At 44.1% G+C, this 14064-nt stretch overlaps 1 protein-coding gene across 1 annotated transcript; it reads right to left on the bottom strand.

Moving 5' to 3' along the window:
* Positions 1–3853: 3853 nt before the first annotated feature.
* On the bottom strand, positions 3854–8567 carry vgll2b (vestigial-like family member 2b). Its single transcript, XM_044046986.1, has 4 exons — positions 8270–8567; positions 7527–7878; positions 4990–5436; positions 3854–4016 (listed from the first exon to the last, which is right to left on the bottom strand). The coding sequence occupies exons 1-4, from the start codon at positions 8354–8356 to the stop codon at positions 3973–3975; spliced, it is 930 nt and encodes a 309-aa protein (XP_043902921.1). The 5' UTR covers positions 8357–8567; the 3' UTR covers positions 3854–3972.
* Positions 8568–14064: the final 5497 nt, after the last annotated feature.

Here is a 14064-nt window from a genome sequence, read left to right as displayed (position 1 = left end):
AAGGAATGAGTAACGCGTTCTAAGAAATTAGCATGATGGCGTTTTTTTGGGAAACTTGTGTTTCAACCACAGGAGCAGAAGCTAGTTTAGTGCTTCTGTTCTATGACACGGGCATGTCAAAAAGAAGGGATTTTTTTTTATTTGTGCTTCTTAAAAACTTCTTAAAATAACACAACAAAAAAGTCACACTTTTTTGTGTTTTTCATGTGTTCATGTGCGCTTTCACTTCTACTGTAAATATGTAAGATTGATGACGGCGTTTCTCAGAAATAGAGGTTGCACTGAACACCCACGAAGTGAAGGTGTGTTTGAAGTGTTTTTTCTTAATGCTCATGTGTTGTTTGTATTTGTGTGTCGTGTTTTTCCCTCCTGTAGAAGACGACTTCACGTCAGACTTGGTTTTTACGAGGGAAAAAGTAAATGTCAGTGATATCGATTTGCAACGGCCACATTTAATTACACCTTTAATTACAATTTCTTACATTTGATATTGTTTTTGATTCACGTTTGTTTCCATTGACTGTGTTCCGTTCTGATTCACACATCCTGTGTAACTCTTGCCTGTTTCCATCCCGTCTTTGATTGCCGGGAAGTGCAAATTGTGCATATTACGTGTTGTACAGCATGATCACCGAAGAGCAAATCAAATAAACCCAAATAAACCAAAATAGAACTGACAAATGTTCATTTTCTAATTCATTTTTGCTTTCAATCGAGTGTTTAAAAACGATTAAATACGTTTCACTTCCGATGATGAAGACACCTGTAAATGTGTCTTTCTGTGGCAGTTTACAGACGTCATTGAACTCCTCGCGGTATGAGCACTTATCCTGCCATTTAAAACACACAAGAAATCCAATATATCATAGAGCTTTTCTCTTCCTATCGTCCTAAACCAAATCACATGAAGACTAGACACTATCGATGCCACAAAACACATGACGCACATGCCAAACTACTAATAAAAGCCTTGTATTTAGAAATACTAGCGTGTAGAGTTAGAAAGATTATTGGTCTCAACTCCTGAAAGTGCACATTTGCACACACAGCGTTTGTGCCGTTCCTCGTGTGATAAACCGTTTACGACGACAGTCAAGTGACGAGCTCAACCCATGACTCGGTGCGAGGCAAAAACAACAGGAGGACTTCACAGTTCATAGTTCATACATTAAAGTTTGTGTATGTGTGTGTGTGTGTGTTTTTGAAGAACTGGGAATGGGGCGAGAAGTGGGTGATTTCACAAAACAAAACAGAAATCACACTCTACCACTTACTGTCCATGTGCTGCGTCGGTGTACCATATGTGTTGGTTTCATGACATGCTTTCGCAAATGCCACCGTGATGCATTTGAAATGATGACGCCTCGGTTTACCGCTTTATGCCACCAGTGCATAAAGGTTGACTGCAGTAAATTTGAAGGTGGAAAAACAATAAACCATTTATGATTTAAAAAAAAAAAAAAAACTGGGGAAGAATTGAAAGTTTTAGGTCAAACTCAATTCACATGAGAGTGACCTTTGACCGGCAGTCACAAGACTCCTTGCCGGTGAGGGTGTAGTGTATTTTTTTTTTTGTCATGACACTCATGCCTTGCAGAATCAGCAGTTCTCAGGAAATGCCTGGTCATGTCAGAGACTGCAAAGAATCACTTCCCTGTACAGACGTTCCCACAACTCAAAACTATTTTTGATAGGAAATTAAACGCACTGTGTCCACGTTTATCTTTTTTAAAAGTCCCCAGTTTCCAGTTGGTCACATGTGCGTCTCCAAAAACCCGACGTGTTGGACACAATCACATCCAGTCTATTCGTCGCCAGCTATAAACACAACACACTTTTCTATTTCTAGGCTTAAATCATTATCATGTCTGACAACTGACATAAATTGACCGAAGATGTTCGACAAATTGATTCTATAAATATTTTCAGGCTTAAACTGCAAATTTTACAACCTAATACCGTATTGTTGTGTTTTACATGAAATGAATACAGGCTGTTACAGGAAACCCCTGCAAAGTGAAACTTTTTAAGCATCATTTACGCAATTCAATACAACATTTATTTCATTTATTACTGTGAACTCACAGTACTGGCATAACTGAGGTTATACTAAACGGAGGTTCATTTACAGGAATTTACAAAAAAAAAATTGTACATCAACTCCAGGAGCCAGTGGACATTGGAAGTTTATGCCGTGTGAACCTCTCTTCTTTTCTTTGCTGACATCTGCAGTGTTGCAAAGCCGCCTTGAGAGGGCAGTATTTCACTGCTTATGCTGTGTTCTCTCTCCAATTCCTCACCTGCAATTACTGCTAACAAGCAGGACAGCAACTGTTATGACTAAATGTGTGAATCAATGCATTTTTAGAAGTACTCCTATGTCCTGGGTGTAAATGACAATAGCCGTGGTTGCACACAATCTATAATAGGATGAACATCTAATATGGAAAGGAAACCCTCAGGCCCAGTGACAATACTAGGTTAAAAAGGCACTAAGATGCTTGGCACGGGGAACCGAGAGGAACGCCGTCCCGCGTTAACTCGTCTAATTTCATGTACTATTCGTGTTTCCTCAGCTTAGAGCCAATCGACATAGTTGGCTGCTCTCTAGTGGGGGTCACACATAACGGCCGCTAAATTGTGACAGTGGCTCAGGCCGGCATACTTTTGCACATAATCTGATTATCGGATCAATAACACAGCAACGTTTGGTGCATAGCTGGGATGACTTGACTCGCGTGCTCTCTGGTTGCACATTGCTGGCATTCACTACTCGTTCCCACTTTATAGGTGACAAAGTGTGAATGCAGGCCGGAATTCAAATGGGATGGCCCTTTAAATGAGAGCAGTGATGCAGCGTGCAGCTACTGAAATATCCATGCATTTCTATATGCTGTATTACTGCGTGGACTTGTTCTCGACACATGGACGTGTAACGATGTACCATAAAAATATTTATTGATTCACAATTTTCTTCGACAGCAAAAAAAAAAAATTGAGAATTGACACACAGGGAGAAAAAAAATCCACAAAAATTTAGAAATTCCACATTCAAATGTCTGAAAATGACAGAGAAATAAAGAAATGGAACATCATCTGGGAGGCGCTCAGTGCAAACATGTTGTTTTAACTGAACCATTCTTTGATATGTTTTTTTATTATTCTCCACACAAGGTTCTTTCATAGATGGAAAAAAAAAAAACAAATCAGTGACAGTGGGGATGGTCCACTCCATCCCCTTCTGTTTTAAGAAAAAACACAATAAACCGAACCACAATAATCTCAGAAAACTGGCCTAAACAAACATTTCAGAAATACACATAAACGCCAATAAATAGAAACACTTTATTTCAGAGAAAAATATATAATGACAACCAAAAAAAAAAAAAAGGCATCGTAACAGTCACCAAGCAAGAACTGCCACCATCTTTGCTCCAGTTTCTCACCACGAGATAAGTGACGACCACCACTGTACCAACAAAGAACATGAGGCAGAGATAACCAGGGACACAAGAGGGAATCCTGCTTGCTGCGATTTATCCCTCTCTTCCCCCGCGCGGTCCCTGTTTCTCTCTCTCTCCTCCGCTAAAGTCTGCTGTGATCCTGTCTTTCTCAGTCCAAACAGGTCACCGCGGCCCGCGCCTTGCCAAGGTCTGTGCCGCGCGCGCGTGCTGCGGCGGGAGAGGCAGTGGAGGGGAAACGAGGCCCGAGAAGGCAACGATACAGATTATGGACAGTGACGCTCTCCCTCTGTGTGGCTCTCCCTCTCTGCTTTATCTCCATGGTGCACACGCGTCAAACCTGGAGCAAGGCTGTGTGTACTGGCAGGGGAGGCCAGGAGCACAGAGGGGGTTGGATAGGTGGGGATGCAATGTGTGCTGGGGGGATAAAGGGACACGCTGCTTCAATAGCAGAGCCGGTCCAGGGACTAATTGGATCTGGTAATGGCTGGTCAATGTGACTGAGGGCTTGTTAGAACCAGTACAGCTCCTTGCCTTTCTTGTGCTGCTGGAGGCCTGAGGAGAAAAAAAAAAAGGGGGACAAAGACACAATGAGGAAGACTACAGCGAACAACAGAACGCAGGTTGTCATGGAGTCTACGTTAGCCAAACATCCTGTTTTAGAAAAAAGCCTCTGTGGTGATTATGATGTGTGTGTGTGTCTGTGAGGGTCACGTGCATCATTCAGACGTTATCACAAGGGCTGAAAGTTAATGTGTGTGTGTGTGTGTGTGAATGCAGGTCAATACTATAGGGTTCAAGCAATTAAACATGAGGCTCGGTTTAAATCACTTTCTAATTGTGTGAACATCAATATTGACTCCAACATCCAATGTTCTTCACTCTGCCTCCACCTGACTGTATTCTTCTCCCATCATCAGCATCACCATCACCATGCATGTCCCTCGTCCACCATCCAAGTGAACTGATCACTAACCGAGCACGTCAAGTATGCCGAGTCTTTTCTTTTTTTTAATGATTCATTCCTCAATCACGCTGTTCACATAATTAATGTTGGCTTTTCACACTAGTAGAAATGATGTGGGGAATTATTGTTCTTGCATCTTTCATCAAGGGTCAAAGCACTTCATGACCAGCAGGGGTTTTCTTGCTGTTGATTGCCATTCATTGTTAAGGTTTTGTACAAAAATGTTTCATTCAACTTATTAATGAATGAATGAATCTACATATTGAGCCTTTGTTGTATTAATTTTATAGAAATATATATATATAGTTATTGAATGAGAAGTGGAAAAAAGGAAAATGTGAGAAAGTCCAGTTCACCTCTGCATGTTCTTGGACTGTGTGAGAAACATGAGGAAACATAGGCCCGCTATCGAACCAGGATCCAAACCAGTGACCTTAAGTACCTGTGAGGCAACAGTTGCTAGCCACTAAACCCGCATGTGGCCCTTAAGATCCCAGTACATTTGTTTCTTCTATTTCTTTAGTGGCCATCTTTGCATCTCGATCTGGTTTGAGTGGTTACCTGCATCCATGTTGAGTGCCATTGTTTGGCTGACGTCTCCTGGGGGTAGCAGGCCGGGCCAGGACGCGCTGGGTTCCAGCTTGCTCACCTCATAGTGGCTCGGCAGGGTGGGGAGATGAGGTGGCCTCACCGTTGGCATCAACAGAGGACCGTAGTGAGGCTCTAAAGCCGCGGGGGAATAGAGTTCGTGCAGGGGCCTTGGAGGCCCGTAGGCCTGGGCCTGGGGGTATCCCCAGCTCTCTGGAGGGTGAGGATGGGAGTGAGGATGAGCGTGTGGGTGTGGATGCGCGTGTGGATGAGGGAGGCCCGGGTGTAACCCTGATGCATATGGGTCCATGGAATAGGAAGGTGCTCCCGTCTCACAGTGGGAGCGGCTTTGAGGCGAGGCGTAGTTGCTGTCCCAGAAGGATGGGGGAAAGCTCCGCCGGCTGCTGGGTGAAGGGGTATCTAAGGGTGGAGAGGAGGGGAGGGGAGGGGAGGGCAAACAATGGATTAAATATATATATATGAGGTCCAACGAATCACTGGATTGACACAGAACGTTTGAAAGGCTGCTGGAGCTGCGCACAACAATAAACAACCCTTACTGAAACGTAGATGTCACTCACATGACTGCTACACCCTCTGGCCCAGATATCTTCCCCATTGGATCATGCTGTCACACAGCCCTAGCCCCAACAAGACACAGAAATAAACACAACAGCGTTCTAGCAGACAGACAGACAGACAGAGAGAGGGAGAGAGAGACAGGGAGAGAGGACGGTAGAAAGAGAGGCGTCCCTATATCCTAGAATTCTATATAAGGTAGACGCTCTGACCTGGTGGCTGCCCAAAATCTCCCAGAGCCTTAAATCACTTGCTGTGGTGACATCTCTCACTGTCATGTCAGCCCAGTACTTCTGAAAGTCTCACAACACACACACACACACACACACTGAGACACACTACTCAAACTGGCAATGTGCGACCACCCTCCACCCCTCTCTCTCCTCTGTCTCCTGCACCCCCACCTGTTGTTTTCTCTGCCCCCCTCCCTCCCCTTGCCCTTGACAGAATGTCAGGGAACCATTATATGTTGTTTTTTTTTAAAGTATACATTTATATTTAGGTATTCCTCTGAAAACAGACACCAATGCCACACTGGGAGCTCGTGTTGCCCCCCCCCCGCCTCTGTGACACAGACCACAGCATATGACGAGCAGGCTAGGCAACTGACTGAGCAGCCATTGTGGGGCAGGAGCCGGAGGGAGAGAGTCAGCATGGCAGCCACCGAGATGTTTGAAGGGGATACGCCGGCGAGGCTGTGCGCTTACAGCCATGTATAAACATAGCATCTGTTGGGAGGCAGAAGGTGTGCGCTCGTGTCGAAATGAAGACGTCCACACTGGACTGGGAAAGAGAGAGAAGGAGACATAGGCCCTACATGGTTATCTCGGGGACATCTGCAGTGTCCCTGCAATTTAATTTGAGCATTCATTTATGTCTTCGCGCCTAAACTTCAAGCTTAAACCACACACAGCAGTGTGTAGTCTCTCTTTCTTAAGTCCCCTTTGATTGCCCACGGCGCTTGACTTGCACTGACCTCTGACCCCAGTGCCCTGACCTCTCCAGGGACAACAGCTCCAACAAGCAGCCCCTCTGTCCCATCACCTGATCACCTGTCTGACACTCTGTCTGCTGTGCTCTGCAGAACTGTCAGCGCAGCCAGTGTGGCCCCGAAACACAGACACAGACACCAGCAGCAGCAGCAGCCTCCCATAAATCAGCGGAAGTTGTGAAATGTAGAGTACATGGACAAACCCACTTAAAGAATACATGATGCACACATGCACGAGTCATGAATGTGCTCGATGAAACGACTTCCGAATGGAATACCTACTTAATAGCAACAAAATATCAATGATTTCGTAAACTACACTGATGATTTATTAGGGCTGGACAATAACTTATATTGACATTAGGGCTGCAGCGATTATTCGCTCATCGATTACTAAATTAAACAATTTTGATTGGGATTGAGTTTGAAGTTTTCTGGGGTTTTTTCAGCTTCTGCTCTCTTTGCGCAACATAACACAGAAATAATTAAAAACAGAATCCCTTTGGTTTCGATCAACATTTTTCAACATTTTACGGAATAAACTCATCGATATCACGGTCAGATTTGCAAAATAATTTCTATTTTTAACAATTGTTTCTTGTTTTCCTGTCTATTAAGAATTTTAAACCAATAATGAATTGGTTTCTTCCAAATTTCTTCAAAATCTGACATTTTATTGCGATAATTATCAATATCGACTGATTCGACTGACTTCTTTCATTGCGCTCATGTTTTTGGCCATATTGCGCAGCCCTATGATTTATAATTGATCACCTTCGAGTTAAAGGATTTGCTCTAATTCATTTTAGTCACCACATCATGGGGGGGGGGGTGTAGATTTTCCAACTGGAACAGTTACCACGCGCATACGGTTTGCCTTACTCACAAAAGGACACCTTGATTTGCAAACGAGCCTTTGCCCTCGGGCACCATGGCATACCTGGGCCCTGTTGCTCTGCCCCCCTCCGTTTGCCCTCTCCGTCCATGTAGGAGCTCAGCGCCCTGGAGAAGTGTTCGTCCACCACGCTGCTGATGTCTCCCTGATAGTAGGTGAAGAGGACACAGCGGGACGTCAGGTACTCGGCCTCTGGGGCCTCCTGCTTCTCCTTGGTCCCTTCCTCTGGCCTCGCAGCTGCAGTCGTGTACGAGGAAGAGGAAGTGCTTGATGAGGATGAGGATGAGGAGGAAGCTGACCCTCCGTTGCCCGGGCCCCCAGACATCCCTTCAGGACCCCTGGGAGTGTCCATAAAATCCCGGCAGTGAGGAGGAGTGATGTTCAGACCTGTGGGAGTCTGTCAGGGTGGGGGAGGGGGGGAGCAGGGACAGGGTTAAGACAGGTGTTAGTGAGGACACTTGTGGAGCTGTGTGTGAGACATTTTGACATAATGTTTTTCTTTGTGTGTGGCATCACTCTGTGTGTGTGGGGGGGGGAGAGCATGCCTGTGTGTGTCAAAATTAGAGTTTTGTGTGTGTGCAGAATGACTTATGCACTTGGTAAAGACATCCAGCCACTACTACTGAATTAAACCAATGTTTACATTCAAAAAGCGGCAAAACATGTCCATCTGTGTTTAACTTTTTTTACGCATCAACTTGTTCCTCACTCAGCGACCTGCATCTCTAGGAAACGTAGGAATAAAATCAGGGGAAAACTCATCACAGCGACATTTGCACACGTCTTACCTGGAAGCTGCTGATAAACGCTGGAGCAGTCGGTGCGTACGGTGCGTAATGTCCATAGGCTGGGTACATAACATCCAAACAGCTCATGGTAAACGAGCGGCGTCTTCACGCGTCTGCGTAAACCGACCTTGCTGAGCGAGAGAGCGGGAACATTCCGTTATTATTATTACTTTGCTTTTTGCCGAAGCGGAACGGCCTCGTCGATCGCTGCTTAGTGCGAAAGCCCGCGCCAGAGTCGCCACAGCAGCTGCGGCAGCGAAATGTGGTGAGGTTTATGGAGCAAGCATGAGGGTGTCCTGTCCTGTACATCTCTGTGTCAACCCCTCCCACCTATACCAGACCCCCACCCTCCTCCAACACTCCCACTGCCACCACTAGGACTACACACATCACATATATGATCAATGATCACGTTTACACATTTGAAATCAAGTGGTTTATGTATGTAAAAAAAAAAAAAGAAAAGAAAAGAAAAAAGATAATGTAAGTTCACTGTCAAAATAATCCATTTTTAATATTTATACATGAGGCACGGTGTCTTCTAGAAAAGCTCGGGGACAACCTGTGACTAATTGTGACTCCACAAAATCTTAATCCTGGTGTAAAATAAAGGTCAAGTATGTCATCCTGTTACAAAAATAGATTTGGATGAAGTCATGGAGCTTTTTAAACCAACCACACACAATGAGCACATGATGCATGTGATTCTGTGACTTTATTTCTTTCCATGTCCTGCGGGTGCTTGAAAACTTTTGTGCCCGGTCCAAGCTGAAAGTGTATCCATGGCCTTAAAACAGCCGTCCGTTGCCAAGTAAACCTTCTAGTCATCTGAAGTATTTAGTGTGTGTTCCCATAATGACACATAGGTGTCAACTATAGGTTGCATACACTGGTCATACCAACATGGAGGGGGGAAAGGCACTCTGCACAAATCTATGACAAATTATCACCTATCAGCAGAGTAAACAAAGACATATTTTCACACTCATGCACAAACATATGCAAAAAATAACAGCAAACATCACAGGAAGACAGAATTAATTCACATAAAAAATACAACAACAGAAAAAATGCATCATTTGAGTCAGTACACCTTAAAAAAAAACACATTCTGTGTAGTGTAATGTCTCTTCTTTTAAGGATTTACACGTACTTAGTGTTTGGGCATGCCAGTCTTTTTGACAGGCACTTCAGAATGCTTGGGAGAATAGTGTGGAAAATTTGCAGAATTCCATGGACGAGTGTCAGATGAGGTGGAATGTCTCTGATGTATGCTAGTGGACGAGCGTCTGTGGAAGTTACAGCGTCCCCTGCAACTGGGTTCTCTTAATGGAGAACACGGCCCTGGCCAACGTCGCACTTTGCATACGTTGCACATAGCATGAATAACCAGTGGCAGGGCACTGGCACTGGGCATGCTCCTAAATAGCTGTGGATGTGCCTGACATTCTACATATTAATTCTCACCTCTGCCACTTCTGCTCATCACTGTTTTGATGAGCAGACCTCATTAAAGTGCAATATTATACTAGTGGCGTGCATGCATTCAAAAGAGCATCAACAGAATCATTTCCTTTTGAAACAAGTTAAGAAATAGTCGGGTTAGTACTTTGTGCAGCTGCATGTGCCTATAGGCTCATATACATGCAGGGTATTGCAGGACAGCACTGGAGTCAGGGAGAAAGAGAGTGATGCAATGCTAGAACGCTCACACGAGCATGATCAACAGCTGCAGCTGACGGAGGGGGAGAGAGGCCACTATTAGTATTAATGGCCATGACTAAATTTTCTGTCTCTACCCCACACTTGTCCTCCTTAGTGATACACACACCTTCTCTCCATTGAATCCCCCTGTGTTCCCTGGAACAGCCAGTCCATGTTGTCATTTGTGTGTGTGTGTGTGTGTGTGTGTGTGTGCGGCGCACACACACGCACTGTAACACTTGTCATCAAATGACCAAACTAGGAAAAGAGCGAAAGACAAGGAACATGTCGGTGTTCTCAAAGTGAAAACCGAAGTCAGTCGGTCCGTTTCGTGTCTGTCAGTGATACCGATCCGTGCATGCTTAACTTTTTGCACGCAAAGAACAGCGTGTGCACGAAGCTACAGTTGCCCTTGTGTGTGTGTGTGTGCGCGTGGAGGTGTCTGTGAGTCTACATTTACGTGTATATGCTGAAAATAAACACAGGTTACATCACTCCTTGTGACCCTGCACCGCGCCGAGGTCCCGCCCTTTTAAAAAGAGGTCTGACCCAACAAAGTGTCTCATTGGCTGAGATGTTGCAGGGCCGGTTGAGGTAGTAATGGCAACCTGGTTTTATTTAGACCACTATTCACATTGCAACACCACCATTAATAGTTGATAATCTGGGCTGGAAATACTCGAGTACATTAAAGAAATACCCGCACACGTGTGTATTTTTGGGCCAGGAACAAGTTGATCATGACAGTAAAACGGATAGATATACTGTAACGTGTAACCGTGATTGCTAAGCTTATGGTGGCGCTCTGTAAAGTAGAGCTTGTAGATATTTAAACCCGAAACCGCGTATGCCACCTCCTGAAACAACAACGCCTTTATTAAGGTCTCAGTCTGGCTTGGTCCCAAGAGGCTCGGACCTAAGGATTCCACTGTTGTTTATGTGCCTCGCTGTGTGTGCGCGCGCGTGTGTGTGTGTGTGTGTTTGTGTGCGCGTGTGCACTCACAAGACAGAGATGTACAGCTGCCCCCATTTTCCACTTCCACACAAACTCATCTCAGCTGTTCAAAATCATCAGTAAGTGTCTTGGGAAGCGCGCACACACACGCACACACACGCGCACACACAAAGGGCCACATATGGACAGGTCTGGCTCATTCATCCCTCCACACAAATGTTGGTGATAAATCCTCGGTGATAGAATGTGCAACTGTGCAGCTATTTTCTCCTTAAAACAACTCCCTTATTGTCCGGAGAGATCTGCCGCAGGACTCTGCAGAGTCTATAAATCAGTAAAGAAAATGTATATATATATATATATATATACAGTATATAAATACCGTGAACACTTGTTGTGGCTTTATTGGAGCATTGACATGTCATGCATTTACAATGATTGTAACCAAGGCCACTAGTATGTAGGTTGTTGAAGTGACAAATGCATTTATACCACTTCGGTTTTGGTTCATGGCAAATACTTTTAACGTTGCCGAAAACATTGCATATAATTTAACTCAATCAATGTATACTTATGTATTTTTATCTTTCTAAAAAAAGTCATTCATTTTTTGATGCAGCTTCGATGGCCTATTTGTCATGTTATTTTCACGCTCTTAAATGTTGCTTTCAAGTTAATGCGGCAAATTTCGTTTATTTTCTTTAATGCTGTTTTAAGAAAAATATGAAAAAAGACTTAATCCTGTTAGTCCTGTGCAGATTCTCTTCAATCTAGATCGTAGTTCCCCACAAGTCTCAGAAGATGTCCCACCTCTTATTTAAATGCACAAATGACTTTAAGCGAACTCTTAGATGTTCTGCTGTGTCTCCACTTTCAAAACTGGCCAGTGGTATTGTGAAATAATACACTACATGGCCAGAAGTAAATGCGTTTGGCCCCCTCTTGCTATTACTTTGCATATTGTTTAATAATTACTGCGGCAGCTTGGGTGACGCAAGTTGTCTTGGCCAACGTGTAATAAAATGTGGCAGCTCAAACTTCACATCACATGAATACAGAGAAAGCTTCCGCACAGGTGAATAAACGCTGTTCATTAAGGGCTAACCCTGGAAAATGGGCAGAATGTGAGCGAACAGCATCCTTGGAGAGGCTGACAAGTGCTACATTCCTAACATCCTGTTACCGAGAGTATCCCTGCTGCCATATTGCCTCTGGGTCACCGGAGTTATGCACACACAAGCACAAATTCACACACTCGAGCACAAACGCACAGATATAAAAGCCAAAGGAACACAAGCACATGAAAGGTGCTCACAGAAACACCAATCTGGGCACGTGGCATTGTCGCCTCCCCGCCTGGCATTCCTGCTCCAGGGTGCCAGCGAGGGCTGCAGCTCGAAGGTTCACTGGATGGCAGGGGATGAGGGACAGAGCTGCAAAGGGTAGAAGGGTGGCAGAATCACAAATTTTGGCGTGTCACATGGTCAAACGGGGAAGATTTATGAGTGATCGAGTTCCACATCGGCAGCATGGTGTTGTGACTTCAGAATGCCAGGTATGGGAGTGAGATCAGACTCCGGCTTTAGTTCGCACACCCTTTCTGGCAACTGAAGGCCAGTGCGAGTGGCTGAAGATGGCAGCGTTATCGGTGGCTGGCGTGAGGAACGTGGTCTTTCGTTTTGTCTGAGGTTTTCCATCCTCCTGGACCTAAACAAAAAAAATTGTGCGGGGAAAGGAAGCTGGAGTGAACGCTATGTGACAAAAAGTGACGTGGCATATGTTCAACCGACTAAAGAGGAATGCAGATAGGAAAGGATTGTGAAGCTGTTAATAATAATAACAAGAATAATAATAATAATAACAATGCAGATCCTGTTTTGTTTCTCTCCTTGTATTTATGATTTACTCACTGGTGACATCATGGAGACCGCAGCTATTTTTATTGGATGGTAAATGGCCAACTCTTCCCCATGCTATGCCACCTGTCCAATCCACACCAGTCAACAAGCCCCCGGGAGAGAAAAAAGTCAAGCACCCAAAAAGTGATTGAGAGTTGAAAGGCAGAATATGATATACACATGCCATGCTACTGCCCTAGACATGATTCATAAGTCAAATGTCTTGTCACTGCTACTGGTCTGTCTTTCCCAGTGCGTGTGTGTGTGTTCAGCCTTCATATACAGTATTGCTTTCTCGCGTGGCTTTTTTTTTCTTTTTTTCTCCCATTGCTTTTTAGTGATTTTTGTCATGTTACGCGTTGAAGGTGATTTCGTGTAAATCTCCCTATACCTGCTCTGACCCCTTAAAGGGTTGCGGTGTGTGTTTGTGTGTGATTTCAAGGGCGGGGTTATTCCTGGTGCTGTGTCGTGTGCTCCAAGGTGAAATTTAGTCATATGACATCTGACCCGTTATATAGACCGATATAGACGATATAGTAGGTGATAAAAAGCCAAAACCTTAACAAATGCATTCAAAATACTCCGATACACCGACATCTAATGTATTGTAATTTGATATTTGTGGCATTTTTGAATGAGCAGGTACACAAACCATCACACTGAGACAGGCACTGTCAAGAGCACTTCCTAAATGAATAGTCTAAACTAGTCTAAACATCCTGCTGATGAAATGTCTTTTTTTTTTCTATCTGCATGAGAGTGAGCAGGATACAATGTAGTGTGAGAAAGGACTTGGTAATTGTTCACCACACACAGACGCTCCAGTGCTTCAGAGGTTTGAGCTTCACTTGAGTCACAATCCATGACAGTGACTAGGAGTCCACCTTGTGGCAGAAGCAGGGAATTTCAAGTCTTTATTTTTCAGGTCATCGCTGACAGACAGTTACAAAAGTGATAAAACAGAGAACGCCATTTAGAAAGCAGCTGTTTTCACAGGTAATTTTTTTTTTCCCCTTTGCATAATAGTATTAATATGTTATGGACTCAAAGATGTTTTGAACGAGTATAGCTACAGAGATGATGGACAATTTGTTTTCCCAGGAATTTGCAATAAATATTAAAACTGGTTTAGAGTCAGTGGGTCATAAGTATAACAGACACTAAAATCCAATACTAAGAGGTGTGTCCTGTTCACTTTGAATGAAAATATAATTTGGCACTGTTTGTCACACAACTGA

The sequence above is a fragment of the Solea senegalensis genome, linkage group LG16 (assembly GCF_019176455.1).
Source record: "Solea senegalensis isolate Sse05_10M linkage group LG16, IFAPA_SoseM_1, whole genome shotgun sequence".
Classification (NCBI taxonomy): Eukaryota; Metazoa; Chordata; class Actinopteri; order Pleuronectiformes; family Soleidae; genus Solea; species Solea senegalensis.
The sequence above is the reverse complement of the archived record's forward strand: the minus strand, read 5'-3'. Positions and strand labels throughout refer to the sequence as shown.